Source organism: Nomascus leucogenys, chromosome 9 (assembly GCF_006542625.1).
Source record: "Nomascus leucogenys isolate Asia chromosome 9, Asia_NLE_v1, whole genome shotgun sequence".
Classification (NCBI taxonomy): domain Eukaryota; kingdom Metazoa; phylum Chordata; class Mammalia; order Primates; family Hylobatidae; genus Nomascus; species Nomascus leucogenys.
In genome coordinates this window covers 8,405,711-8,419,169 of record NC_044389.1, presented here as the reverse complement: position 1 = coordinate 8,419,169, position 13,459 = coordinate 8,405,711, and the positions used below count along the sequence as shown (strand labels likewise).

General features: G+C 45.8%; 1 protein-coding gene across 1 annotated transcript in view; it reads left to right on the top strand.

The window, feature by feature from the left end:
* The window catches only part of ALOX5AP (arachidonate 5-lipoxygenase activating protein), a 28,810-nt gene extending 22,427 nt beyond the window's left edge, over positions 1–6,383 (top strand). Inside the window, exon 5 of the mRNA XM_030818412.1 lies at positions 5,901–6,383. Coding sequence (XP_030674272.1) covers positions 5,901–6,063 — 163 coding nt within the window. The 3' untranslated portion in view covers positions 6,064–6,383. The remainder of the gene's footprint in view (positions 1–5,900) is intronic.
* Positions 6,384–13,459: the final 7,076 nt, after the last annotated feature.

The following is a 13,459-nucleotide window of genomic DNA, read 5'->3' as shown; positions in this document are numbered from 1 at the left end:
CTGGCCTCAGAATCCTTCTTAACACAGACACTGCTTAATACAGCCACTCTGAGCAGTTGTCATCAGTAGAAGTAATAGATACTAGAAGAAATGTCTAAGCCTAATCTAGACCAAAATACGGCCTGATATAGGTGCAAGCCAGAGGGGCTTTATGGTTAAATGCAAGGATATTTTCAATCCTGCCATCTAGAAGCTACTTGCTGAGATCCTCTTCAGTTGGGCCCATCTCCTCCCCAGGCCCCCCTTCTGTTCCTGGGCTGTCACACTTGGACTCTGCAGACACCTAATGCCCTTGGGACCTGCTTTAGTTCTTGACCTCACCAACCGAGGAGGAATTGCTCAATGAGATCCTTCCCCCGGAATTTCTCTCTTGAACCCCAGATGGTCCCTTGTCCCTTTCCAGAAGTTGCTCCAGCCCTGTCCGCTTCGGAAGTTCAGTGTTATCCTTTGTCCAGTGGGTTGGGAAGACATTCCATAATGTATGCCCCAGTCTGAGCTTCTTCCTTCAGGCTTCAGGCTGCCCTGCAAGGATTTTGCAGCTCCCTTTTTAATGCCCTCTAGAAGTTTCTGGCTCTTATTTTCAGCCCTTCATCCTACTCTCTGACCCCTTCCTCTATGCTGTTTAGTTCACCTGGAACAGTTACTATCCAGCAGTTAAGGATGAATCTTGGTTTCGTTTCTTTTCTCTTCTTTTCTTTTTTCTCTTCTCTTTTCCCCTTCCCTTCCCTTCCCTCCCTTCACCTCACCTCATCTCACCTCACCTTACATAGTCTTGCTCTGTCACCCAAACTGGAGTGCAGTGGCCTGATCTTGGCTCACTGCAACCTCCACCTCTTCCCAGGTTCAAGTGATTCTTATACCTCAGCCTCTTGAGTAGCTGAGACTACAGGCATGCACCACCACACCCATCTAATTTTTTGTATTTTTAGTAGAGATAGGTTTTCGCTATGTTGGCCAGGCTGTTCTCGAACTGCTGAACTCAAGCAATCTGCCAGCCTCAGCCTCCCAAAGTGCCGGGAGTATAGGCATAAGCCACCCATGATCCCCAGCCTGAATCTTGGTTTCTTTCCCATTCATTTAAGCTGTTACCTGGGCCAAAACTCAATGGCACCTGGCACCAACTGGCAACTGACTCTTGGCCTTTTATCACCTACCTTCCCCAGTGGGCACTAGGTTGCTCCCTCTTCCGATCCCTCAGAGTCCTGTCCTCTGTTGGGGCTCCCAGTGATCCTCTTGGCAATTTGAAGTTCTCAGCTCAATGGTGGGTGGGCAATGACTGCCAACTCTTGAGGCCAATGAACTCAGGTTACCCCACTCCTCCTTCTCCTTTGTTGCTCACTCACTCCTCATTCACTCAACATTCATTCAGTAGATATTTGCTACCTGCTCTGTGCCAGGTACCAGGTCAGTTGCTGAAGGAATAACAGTGAACATAACGGAGGCTTTGTCCCCAAGGAGACCCAAGGTGTCTCCTAGAGCCAGGGACACATTGCAAGACCAAATATATTCAACTTACCAAAATAATCATAGACCTAGTTCTCAAAAAGCAAGAAGACTGATTCGTCATTGTCATTTCTCCTCCTCAGCATCAGTGTTTTAGAGTCTGTGGGCCCCTCCAAGTGTGGAGTATGGTGTTACTTCACTGGAGTTTGAGAAGAAGCATTCTTCTTTTGGAAGGCCGGGGAGCATAGATGGATATCAAGGCTACTGTTTCTCAAAGCGAAACCCACCAAACAACAGTATTAGAATCATCTGTGGTGCTTATTAAAGATACAGATTCCTGGGCCCCATCCCAGGCTTATGAATCAGAATCTCTGCCAGAGGAAGTCTGAGAATTTGCATTCTCAGATGATTCTGCATTCTCAGATAACACATTCTTTAGATGACTCTTACACACACTGGAGTTTGGGAATCGCTGAAGGCTGTTCGCTTCTCTTTTCTGAGAAATGATTCATTCATTTCAGAAATATTTGTGGAGGTCCTGATTTATTGGAGATTCGTGGGTGGGCAGAGGAGAAATATCTTGTCCTCACAGAGCTTACAATTTTTATTTTCTTTAGAGGTCACCAGGCTTAAAGTGACACTTCCCTAAATTCTGAAAAGAACAGATTTTTAAAACAAGAAGGGACTGTAATGTTTTCTGTTCCTACCTCGTATTTTATGCACATTAAGAACCTGGGGTGGGAAGTGGAGGGGGAGTGGTGACTGGCGGGGGGCGACAGAGAGCTGAGCTGGGGTGGTCTCGAACTCCTGAACTCAAACAATCTGCCAGCCTCGGTCTCCCAAAGTGCTGGGATTATAGGCATGAGCCACCCACGATGCCTGAGTGGAACTCAGGGCTCTGGGTGCCTGGCTGCCCCCGTCTCCCACACTACCGCACCTCATCCTAGAAGTGGTTAGCACCTTTGAGATGGGAATTATTTAGCAGGATGCTTTTGTGTTTTCATGAGAGTTTTATGCTGCCTGTGGAGGGCACAGCTGTTTCAAAACTAATAACCAAATCCTGGTCTCCGAAGTCTGAAGGCGTCCTTTGCCCTGCAGTGCAAAGCACAGGACTCTGGCCTCACACGGGCAGGTCTGAACTCCTATGTTGCCTCTTGCTGGCTGTGGGACCTGAGGCAAATCAGTGCAACCTCTCTTTTCTGTTTGCCTAGATGGAAAATAGGTTTACAATACGCCCCCGTAGGATGGCTATGAGAATTAAAGGAAGTCATGGGTATACAATACCTGGCCCCAACAGATGCTTAATAATTTAATTCTGACCTTCCTCCCTCATTGAGGATTATGTACCAATGAAACATTAAAACAATGTTTTTATGTTTAGAAACAATGAAAGATTAGTGAGTCTTCTGTGGTTGGTATTAAAAAAAAAATAGAAACATGAAAGAGATGTCTTCCTTGTTCAAGGGCTAATGACCCTGGTGTGCCCTGTCTAGGCCCCCAAGGTCTTCCTTCCCTGCTCACAGCATTTCAGGTTCTCCGCAGCTTTGCTTGAGCCTGGGTCAGGTTCGGCATCTGCCCACCAGGCTCACTTGCCACAGCTGTGGCCCCATCTCCAAACTTCAGAGACTTAAAGGTGCAGCTAATGACATGCCCAGCCTGGGGTCACGTTCCCTGAGCCCTGCAGACAAGGAAGCAGGAGGCTGAGCTCTTATCTTCCACACCCTGTGCACAGCCTGGGAAGAGTTAAAGCACCCTAGTCCTATGCTGGGAGGGTCACATGCCCTGAGACCTTGGAAAAATCCTACCTGAATTGAAGAGCATCACTATTTCATCAAGAGGTGCTGCCATTTCATTTTTCACTCGGTTTTATCTTGAGTGTAAAACAGCTTCGCAAATCACTTTTTCTTGTTTCTGTAATGAGCATATGGTGGCCTCATTCATGTGATAAATCTGAGCCACCACGATATTTGACTTTTCACAATTTAATTTATCTGAACCCTCTATTCTCTGGCTAAAAAATATCCCTTACTTGGACTTCTTTATTTTATTTTCACTTCCCTTACCAGCACTAGCAGGGGACTCTGTACTCATCTGCTGGCGCTGCCATAACAAAGCACTGCAGCCTGGGGGGCTCAAACCACAGAATTTATTCTCTCACAGTCCTAGAGGCTAGAAGTCCAAGATCAAAGTGTGGGCAGGGTAGGTTTCTCCTGCAGCCTCTCTCCTTGGCTTGTAGAGGGCCACCTTCTCCCTGTGTCTTCACATCATCACCTCACTGAGTGTGTCTGTGTCCAAATCTCCTCTTCTTATAAGACCCCAGTCATACTGGATGAGGGCCCACCCATATGAGTTCATTTTACCTTTATTATCTCTTTAAACACCCTGTCTCCAAATACAGTCCCATTCTGAGGAACTGAGGGTAAGGATTCAACATATGAATTTTGGAAGGGACCTAATTCAGCCCACAACACCCTCTTTTGGGATGTTTCTTTTCCCCCATAAGGAGCTAGTTAGGATGTCTTATCTCATGAACGTGACTGTGAACAGGAAAACAGAGAGAGAATGAAGCTGGCCAAGGAACAGGGCTGGTGTCAGCTAGCAGTGCTTTTCCAATGTGAGTGGGTCCCACAGGGAGCTTGTTAAAATGCAGATTCTGATTCATTAGGTTCCAGAGGGACCTGAAATTTCCCATTTCTGACAAGTTTCCAGTGTGGGGGCTGATGCTGCTGGTCCATGGACCATACTTTGAGTAGCAAGGAGCTTGATACCTAATGGCTGAGTGACTTTCAGACTCCTGCTGTAGAAAAATTATGAGTTGTCTGGGCGCGGTGGCTCACGCCTGTAATCCCAGCACTTTGGGAGGCCGAAGTGGGCAGATCACCTGAGGTCAGGAGTTCGAGACCAGCCTGGCCAACATGGTGAAACCCCGTCTCTACCAAAAACACAAAAATTAGCCGGGCATGGTGGCAGGTGCCTGTAATCCCAGCTGCTCAGGAGGCTGAGGCAGGAGAATCACTTGAACCCGGGAGGCAGAGGTTGCAGTGATCTGAGATCGTACCACTGCACTCCAGCTGGGCAATAGAGCTTGACTCAGTCTCAAAAAAAAAAAAAAAAGAAAAGAAAAAGAAAAATTATGAGTTATATTGTCAGCATATGGGGTGCCTTTCAAATTGACAAGATTTCTAATATTAAACCTGTGGATGCCAAATGCTGCTCTCTGATTATGGCAGGAAACGGCACTTGGCAGCATGAAGTTAGCTGTTGGGCTGAGCTGGCTCATCTCGTTGTGCAGTCCTGATTGCCTAAAGACGCCTTCCCGGGATCTTTACTAACAACCCTCCTGAGTCATTTGGACTTTTCCAACCTGTTAGCGCCACTCAGATGGGCCAGCCATGGCGGCAGTCAGAAGAGGGCTCTGAAGAGGGAGGGCAGAAGCAGGGTGGCCTCTGCATGCCATTAGGAGGTCACATCTCACTGGGGGATGCACTTTAGGATTTAGTGCCTTGGAGAGAAGGATAGAGTGTATTAAAACATGTCTCCGCTGGGCGTGGTGGTTTACGCCTATAATCCCAGCACTTTGGGAGGCCGAGATGGGTGGATTGCCTGAGCTCAGGAGTTCAAGACCAGCCTGGTTAACATGAGGAAACCTCATCTCTACTACAATACAAAAAGTTAGCTGGGAGTGGTGGCGTGTGCCTGTAGTTGCAGCTACTTGGGAGGCTGAGGCATGAGAATCACTTAAGCCCAGAAGGCAGAGGTTGCAGTGAGCCAAGATTGTACCACTGCACTCCAGCTTAGGCTACAGAGTGAGACTCTATCTCAAAAACAAAGAAACAAACAACAACAATAACAACAAAAAACAAGTCTCTCCCTCCACTCAAAAATGCAAGGGCCTGTCTCCCATTGCTGGGTGCCTAGGTCTCATGAATGTAAACATGAATTATTCCGGGCAGCCTCAGGAGAATAGAATGAGCCCTCAGATGCTGAAGCACCTTTCAGATTCCACCGGTTTTATCGGCTCATTTAAACTTCACTTTTAACACAGTCCTGCATTACACACGTGTCTGTCCTTAGGGGCAGCTGCACAGAGGGTCTTAATGGTCCTAATGCTCAGTGGGGATGCCCAGTGATCAACAGAACCTGCCACCTTCAGGCCATCAAGGAGCTCTGGAGTTAAGGAAATCATGAGAGCACAGAGAGGCGGGTACAGCAGAGCCCTCGCAGTAATGGGTTTTGAGGTCTAGGCTCTTGTCACTTGGGTTTGAAATAAGTTCAATGACTAGTAATAGCTGAGACATTTCTATCCTTCATATGAAGTAAATGGGAAAATGGAGCATTGCCGAGTCCAGGGAGCTATAATTTAAACTCTATGTATCTAAAAGGGGTAACATTTTTGTGTGTGTGAAATTGGTGTCATTTGCACTGCATCTACAGTTTTCTTTTTCCTTCTCTTCCAGCACCCCTGGCTACATATTTGGGAAACGCATCATACTCTTCCTGTTCCTCATGTCCGTTGCTGGCATATTCAACTATTACCTCATCTTCTTTTTCGGAAGTGACTTTGAAAACTACATAAAGACGATCACCACCACCATCTCCCCTCTACTTCTCATTCCCTAACCCTCTGCTGAATATGGGGTTGGTGTTCTCATCTAATCAATACCTACAAGTCATCATAATTCAACTCTTGAAAGGATTCTGCTCTTCTTTAGATGGCTATAAATCTATTGGCCATCTGGGCTTCACAGCTTGAGTTAACCTTGCTTTTCCGGGAACAAAATGATTTCATGTCAGCTCCGCCCCTTGAACATGACCGTGGCCCCAAATTTGCTACTCCCATGCATTTTGTTTGTTTCTTCACTTATCCTGTTCTCTGAAGATGTTTTGTGACCAGGTTTGTGTTTTCTTAAAATAAAATGCAGAGACATATTTTAAGCTGATAGTTGAGGGGTTTTGTTAATGGCTTTTGGGGGATGTATCTCTATACCCACAAACAACTAGTTTGTTTTCCTCAAACTAAATGATAATATTAAAAATACACATCCTGGCCAGGTATGGTGGCTCATACCTGTAATCCCAGCACTTTGGGAGGCTGAGGTGGGTGGATCACTTGAGGTCAGGAATTCAAGACCAGCCTGGCCAATATGGTAAAACCTTGTCTGTACTAAAAATACGAAAATTAGCCAGGTATGGTGGCAGGTGCCTATAATCCCAGCTATTTGGGAGGTTGAGGCAGGAGAATTGCTTGAACCCGGGAGGTAGAGTTTGCAGTGAGCCAAGATCATGCCACTGCACTCCAGCTTGGGCAACAGAGTGGGACTCTATCTGAAATTTTAAAAAACATACATCTGGCTTCTGGAAAAATTCCTTGAAGATCTTTTATGACATCCATCCCTCTTCACACAGCCATGTGAATTAGGTTGGTATCTTCATATGCTAGCATCGTGCCCAGGATTTCCATGTTATACAGTTTAAAATGTTCTGTAATTCCCTGTGGGAGCCTAAGATAATGCCAGGCCTATCATAGGTGCCCCCAAATATTGGCAAACCAATGAATAAATGAATGAATGAGTTTATGAATCTCTAGCTGGCTGTATTTAATGAAGTATGTGTGTTGAGCCATTTCCCACAGTGTGGACAGATTTGTCCCACAATATGGGCCTCTTCCCAAAGGCCCTACTACCTAATGCCATCACACTGGGGATTCGATTTCAACATGTGAATTTGGGGAGAGTGCAAACACTCAGACCATAGCACCATCTCAGTAAATGTCCCACTGGTCAGTCAGTCCATAGTGACCGTGATCCAGCCACTGTCATGACAGGTGCCACTTGGCAGAAATAGCACAACTTGGAAGATGGTGGGGTGTAGTCAAGATTCCAGGACCACCAACAGAGAAGCCAGCTCTTATAGGGGAGCCATTCATCAGGATTGAACTCTCAATCGAGGTGGACAGTAAGAGGTGGGTCTCCGTTATTCCCCAGGTGAGTATCGTGATGGTCACAATCCTAGGAAGGATGTGAAGCCTCCCCCAGCTCTCCTCAAGTTGCCTGCTTGGGCAGCAGAGATGATGGAATGTGGAGTCTGGTGTGGTCTGAGGCTGAATTAATGTGCCTTATGTGTGATGCTCAGGCAAGAGAATCTCTCAATTCAAGGGAGAGGGCCTGAATGAGCCTTGCTTTCCAGGCCTGTCTGATGGTCCAGGCTGAAGCCCCTCCTGGCTTGCACTGCCAGACCTCATCCAGCAGGAGCTCCTTGGCATTGACTGCTTCATGATAGTTGCTTCTGCTCTGAGCTGTCTCTAGAGAGCAGTGCTCTACCATCAAAGCTGGGCTTTTCTTTTCTTCTTGATGATAGGGAAGGCATGGGACATTGCAGGATGGAAGTGGCCCCCAGGCCTCCTCATGCCTGGGCTTGGTTTGGAGGGTGGTCAGGTGATCAATAATCCCGATTTGCCTGGCATTGAGGAGTTTTCCTGGGATGTGGTCCTTTCGGTTTTTTAAAAATTATTTTTATTGATACACATATCTGTAGGTATTTGTGGGTTGCATGTGATACTTTATTACATGTGTGGATTGTGTAATGATGAAGTCAGAGCATTTAGGGTCTTCATCACCTTGATTATCGTTTCTATGTGTTGGGAACATTTCAAGTTCTCAGTTCCAGCTGTTTTGAAATAGACAGTCCAATGTTGTTAGCCATAGTCACCCGACCCTGCTGTCAGACATTGGAACTTACTCCTATTGAACTGTGTATTTGTACCCATTCACCAAACTCTCTTTGGGCTTTCAGTTTTACAACTGGGATGATCCTGGGAAAACTAAGGTAAATCAGACACCCATGTGTGAGCTAGGTTATAATATGCCCAGTGGATCCTGTGGACATCTTAGCTTTCAGAGGTTGTGCTGTCCAAGCTGACTGTGGGGCTTCCAGAGGGTGGGGAGAGGAAATGATGCAATGGCCCATCAGAGGCACTACTTGGTGGGGCCTGGGGCCAGAGTGCATGTCTAAGGCATTAAGGGGAGGGGAGAGCAGCCTTCATAATTACGAAGAGGAGTCTCAGGTGCACAGCTTCTGATGAGGGACCCCTCCTCTAATTGAAGGCAGCGTTGTGTAATGCTCAAACTCCCTATCTTCAGAGTGCCTGCTGTATCCCACGCTCAGTTCTGTGACTTCTCCCTAAGCCTCAATTTTGCATGTGTTACATTAAGATAATAATAGTGCCAAACTCATGGGGTTGTGAGGAAAAATGAGGTAAAGCAACTGAAAAGGTTTAGCACAATATAAGTGCTCAATAAAAGCCCTTATTATTTTATTACACTCGTTTTCAATTCCTGCATAGCAAATTCTTGCAAATGTAGGGACTCAAAACAATATAAATTTATTATCTGACAGTTTTTCTGGGTCAGAGGTCTTACCAGGCTGTAATCAGAGGGCAACCAAAGCTGTGATTTCAGCTGAAGCTCAGGATTCTCTTCCAAGCTCACTGGTTGTTGGCAGAATTCAGTTCTTTCCAGCTGGAAGACTAAAGCCTACAATCTTCAGTCTCTAGAAGCCTTTTCTCTGGCACAGGTTTCTCTACAACATGGCCATTTATGTCTTTAAGGCCAATAGGAGAGCATGATTAGCATATGTTTTTTTAAGTGACCTTTAGACCCTTTTTAAAAGGCTTATCTGATTAGGCCAGGCCCAAGTGAGCTTTAAGTCAACTGATTAGCGACCTTAATTACATCTGCAAAGTCCCTTCATGTTTACTGTATAACATAACTTAGTGAAAGGAGTGAAATTGCAACCAGGTTCTGCCTACACTCCAGGGAAAGGGATTCTGTAGGAGTGTGGGTCACGTGGAGTTTATTTTGGGATTCTGCCTACCTCACTGAGTCAAAATAAGCTGAATGGATATGATGCTGAGGTTCTTGGGCAGCAGCAGTGTGTGTGTGTGAGTGAATTCATACGTATGACCACCTGGGAAGAAAGGAGGCTGTGGTTTCCTCCACCTCCTGGAAGGCAGAGAAATTTCTTTTTTTTTTTTTTTTTTTGAGACAGGGTCTGGCTCTGTCACCCAGGCTGGAGTGCAGTGGCTTGATCTCTGCTCACTGGCTCACTGCAGCCTCTGCCTCCCAGGTTCAAGCAATTCTTGTGCCTCAACCCCAAGTAGCTGGGATTACAGACACACACTGCCATGCCCGGCTAATTTTTGTATTTTTAGTAGAGAGGAGGTTTTGCCATGTTGGCCAGGCTGGTCTTGAACTCCTGACCTCAAGTGATCCGCCCACCTCAGCCTCCCAAAGTGCTGGGATTACAGACGTGAGCCACCATTAACCATTTTTCTATCTCCTGTGGGAAAGGGCACAGTGAAAGAACAGATGAAGCTGAGGCATATAAGTGAACTCCTCCCTCCTCTCCATTTAGACTAAAATAAGATTATTCATACTGAGATTCTCCCTGATTGCAAAGAGATAATCTGTGCAACTGGGTTTTTACAATTATCCTTACCCTATGCTTTCCTCATCTGTCTTCCTCGTAGTCAGCTCAGGCTGCTATAACAAAACACCATAACTGGGGGCTTTTGAACAACAAAACTTTACTTCTCACAGTTCTAGAGGCTGGAAATCCGAGATCAGGTTTCTGGCAGATTCAGTGTCTAATGAGGTCCTGCTTTCCAGTTTATAGACAGTGCCTTATTGCTGCTGCCTGACACGGTGGAAGGAGAGGGCGAGGAGCTCCTTGGGCTTTTCTTTCTTCCTTCCTTCCTTCCTTCCTTCCTTCCTTCCTTCCTTCCTTCTTTCTTTCTTTCTTTCTTTCTTTCTTTCTTTCTTTCTTTCTTTCTTTCTTTCTTTTTCTTTCTTTCTTCTTTTTCTTTCTTTCTTTCTTTCGTTTGTTCGTTCGTTCTTTTTTTTATAAGGGCACTATCTTAGTCCATTTTGTGTTGCTAAAAGGAACATCTGAGGTTGAGTAATTTATTTTATTTTAAAAAGTGGCCAGGCATGGAGGCTTATCCTGTAACCCTAATCCTTTAGGAGGCCAAAACAGCAGGATTGCTTGAGGCCAGGAGTTCAAGACCAGCCTAGGCAAGATAGTGAGACCCCCATCTAACCCATCTCTACTAAAATTTTAAAAAATTAGCTGTGTGTTGTGACGTGTGCTTGTAGTCCCAGCCACTCAAGAGGCTGAGGTGAGAGGAGTTCAAGGCTGCAGTGTTATGGTTGAGCCACTGCACTCCAACCTGGGTAACGGGGCAAGACCTTGTCTCTATTAAAAAAAAAAAATCTTTATGTGGCTCACTATTCTGGGTGGCTGGAAAGTTCAAGATTGGGCATCTGCATCTGGTGACAGCCTCGTGTCGCTTCCACTCATGGGGGAAGACTACGGGGAGCTGGTGCATGTAGATATCATGTGGTGATGGCAGAAGCAAGAGAGAAAGGGGAGAGATGCCAGGCTCTTTTTAACAACCAGCACTGGGGAAACTAATAGAGTGAGAACTCACTCACTCCTGAGGGAGGACATTAATCTATTGATGAGTGACTTGCCTCCATGACCCAAACACCTCCAATGAGACCCCACCTCCAACACTGCCACACTAGGGATTAACTTTCAACTTGAGATTTAGAGGGGGCAAACTTACAAACTATCGCAGCCACTAATACCACCCATGAGGGCTCCACCTTCACGGCCTAATCACATCCTAAAGGCCTTAATCCCGTCACATTGGGGATTCGATTTCAACTTGAATTTTGGGGGGACACCAACATTCAGGCCATAGCATCATCTCAGTAACTGTCCCATTGGTGGTCACTCAGGCCCCAAACAAAGGAACCCTCCTCCATTCCCTTCCTCTCTCCCACCCACAGTCAATCATGCCCAAGCTCCATCAGCTCCACCTTTAATGGCCAAGCCAGCTCTGCCACATCTCACCATCTCCGCTGCTATCCCTGTCACCTGGGCCCACCATTCTCTCTCCTGGACAGTCTCCATAGCCACCTCTGTCAGATTTTTTTTTTTTTTGAGACAGGTTGCTGCTCTGTTGCCCAGACTGGAGTGCAGTGGCATGATCACATCTCACTGCGGCCTTTGTCACCTGGGCTCAAGCAGTCCTCCCATCTCAGCCTCCCAAGTAGCTGGGACTACAGGCACCACCATACCTGGCTAATTTTTTGTTGTTGTTGTTTAATTTTTAGTACCGATGAAGCCTCACTATGTTGCCCAGGCTGCTCTTGAACTCCTGGGCTCAAGTGATCCTCTGGCCTTGGCCTCCCAAAGTGCTGGGATTACAGGCATGAGCCACCGTGCCCAGCCCATCAGATGTTAATGCTACACGCACTTGCTTAAAATCCCCCAGATAATTCTCGCTGCTCTTGGAATAATTCCCACGCACCTCAGCGTGGCCATGCAGGCTCTGTGCCATCAGATATGTCCCTGTCCCTCTCTTCCGACTCCTCCTTTCGCTTGTTCGTTCACTCAGTTCCAGCCACATTGCCCTGGGAGCTGCTCCCACCATGGGGCTTCCTAATGCACTGATCTCTCTCATGCAGTGGGGCTTCTCCCTCCTTTTACTCAGTGTCTACCAGCACCCACCTCCTCCAGAGCCCTCCCTGACCACCACACCTACAGCTAGGCCCTCCCTCCTCCACGCTCCCTCCTCCACCCCAGCCTCCTACCCACGTGTCACTTCTTTATACTTGCTGCCACCTGAAATTAGATCATTTATTTACCCCTTTACTTGTTCAGTTTGCCTTGTCCGTTAGAATATAAGCTTCCAAAGGGCAGGAGCTTTGCCTATATTGTTAGGCTGGGCATACAATGAGCACTTAAAAAAAATATTTGATGAGTGTATGAAAGAACAGACTGGGTTATGTAATTGTGCCTACTTACCTATATGACCATGTGGTGGGGTTTATGGTGGGTGTGGTGGTGATGGCTATAGGGCTATAAGCAAATTTGGGACAGGGAGTCTAAGAAATGTTCTCAAATTTTAGTGAGCAAAGCATCCTCTACAGAACCTGTCTTAAAACATGAAAGTTCCTTAGTGCTACCCCAAGAGGTACGATTTGGTAGGTCAAGGATAGGGCCTGGAAATTCACATTCTTATTAAGATTTTCTTCATCCGAGGTTGGTAGACCACCTTTTCAGAAGATTTTTGCTCTATAGCTGTACTACCCAATGCAGCAGTTCGTAGTCAGTGTGGCTCCTGAGCCCTTGAAGTGTAGCTCCTCTGAACTGAGTTGTGCTGTAAATGTAAAATGCACACTGGAGTTCGAAGAGTTAATACAAAGAAAAAGGAATGCAAAACATCTCATTAATAATGCTTTACACTGATTACGTATTGAAATGGTAATCTTGTAGATATAGTGGGTTAAATAAAATATACTGTTAGGCTTAATTTCACATCTTTCTGTATATTTTTAATGTGGCTACTAGAAAAATTTAAATAACATATTCAGCTCACATTATACTCCTATTGAACAGAGATGATCTGTAAGTTCCATGGAAGATGGCAAGTCTTCGCAGCTGAAATAAAGGCTGGATCTCATTCTATGGGATCATCTTTAGCAATGATTTCTTGCAGACGATATTGAAAAATGTGGCAATGAAAGTCACCACAAGCATCAAACCAGTCCTGCCTAAATCTGGAAGATAGTTATCTGAGGCTTGTTACCATATGATCATGAGAGCGTTTCACCATGGATTTCTGATCACAGATGTGGCACATTATTAAAATATCACTTTTACAGTCACCCTAGAGGCTAGGGTTATCTGAATATGGAGAAAGAAACAGCTTGTGGAGCTGTTGTATAGATGAAATTACTAGAAAGTAATGCACTCAATTGCATATTGGCTCGAGGGGTTATTCTTATTAAAATGTTTAGAGAGGACTTTCTGTTCATTCCTGCAGAATTGCTCTTCAAATTAAAAATTTGCTTGACACACTCATAGACCACAGTCCCAAGAGAAGTTTATCCTTTTTTCTTCTTATCCTTGCTAAGCACTTAGATGCTCTGCTGATAGGTAGCATATA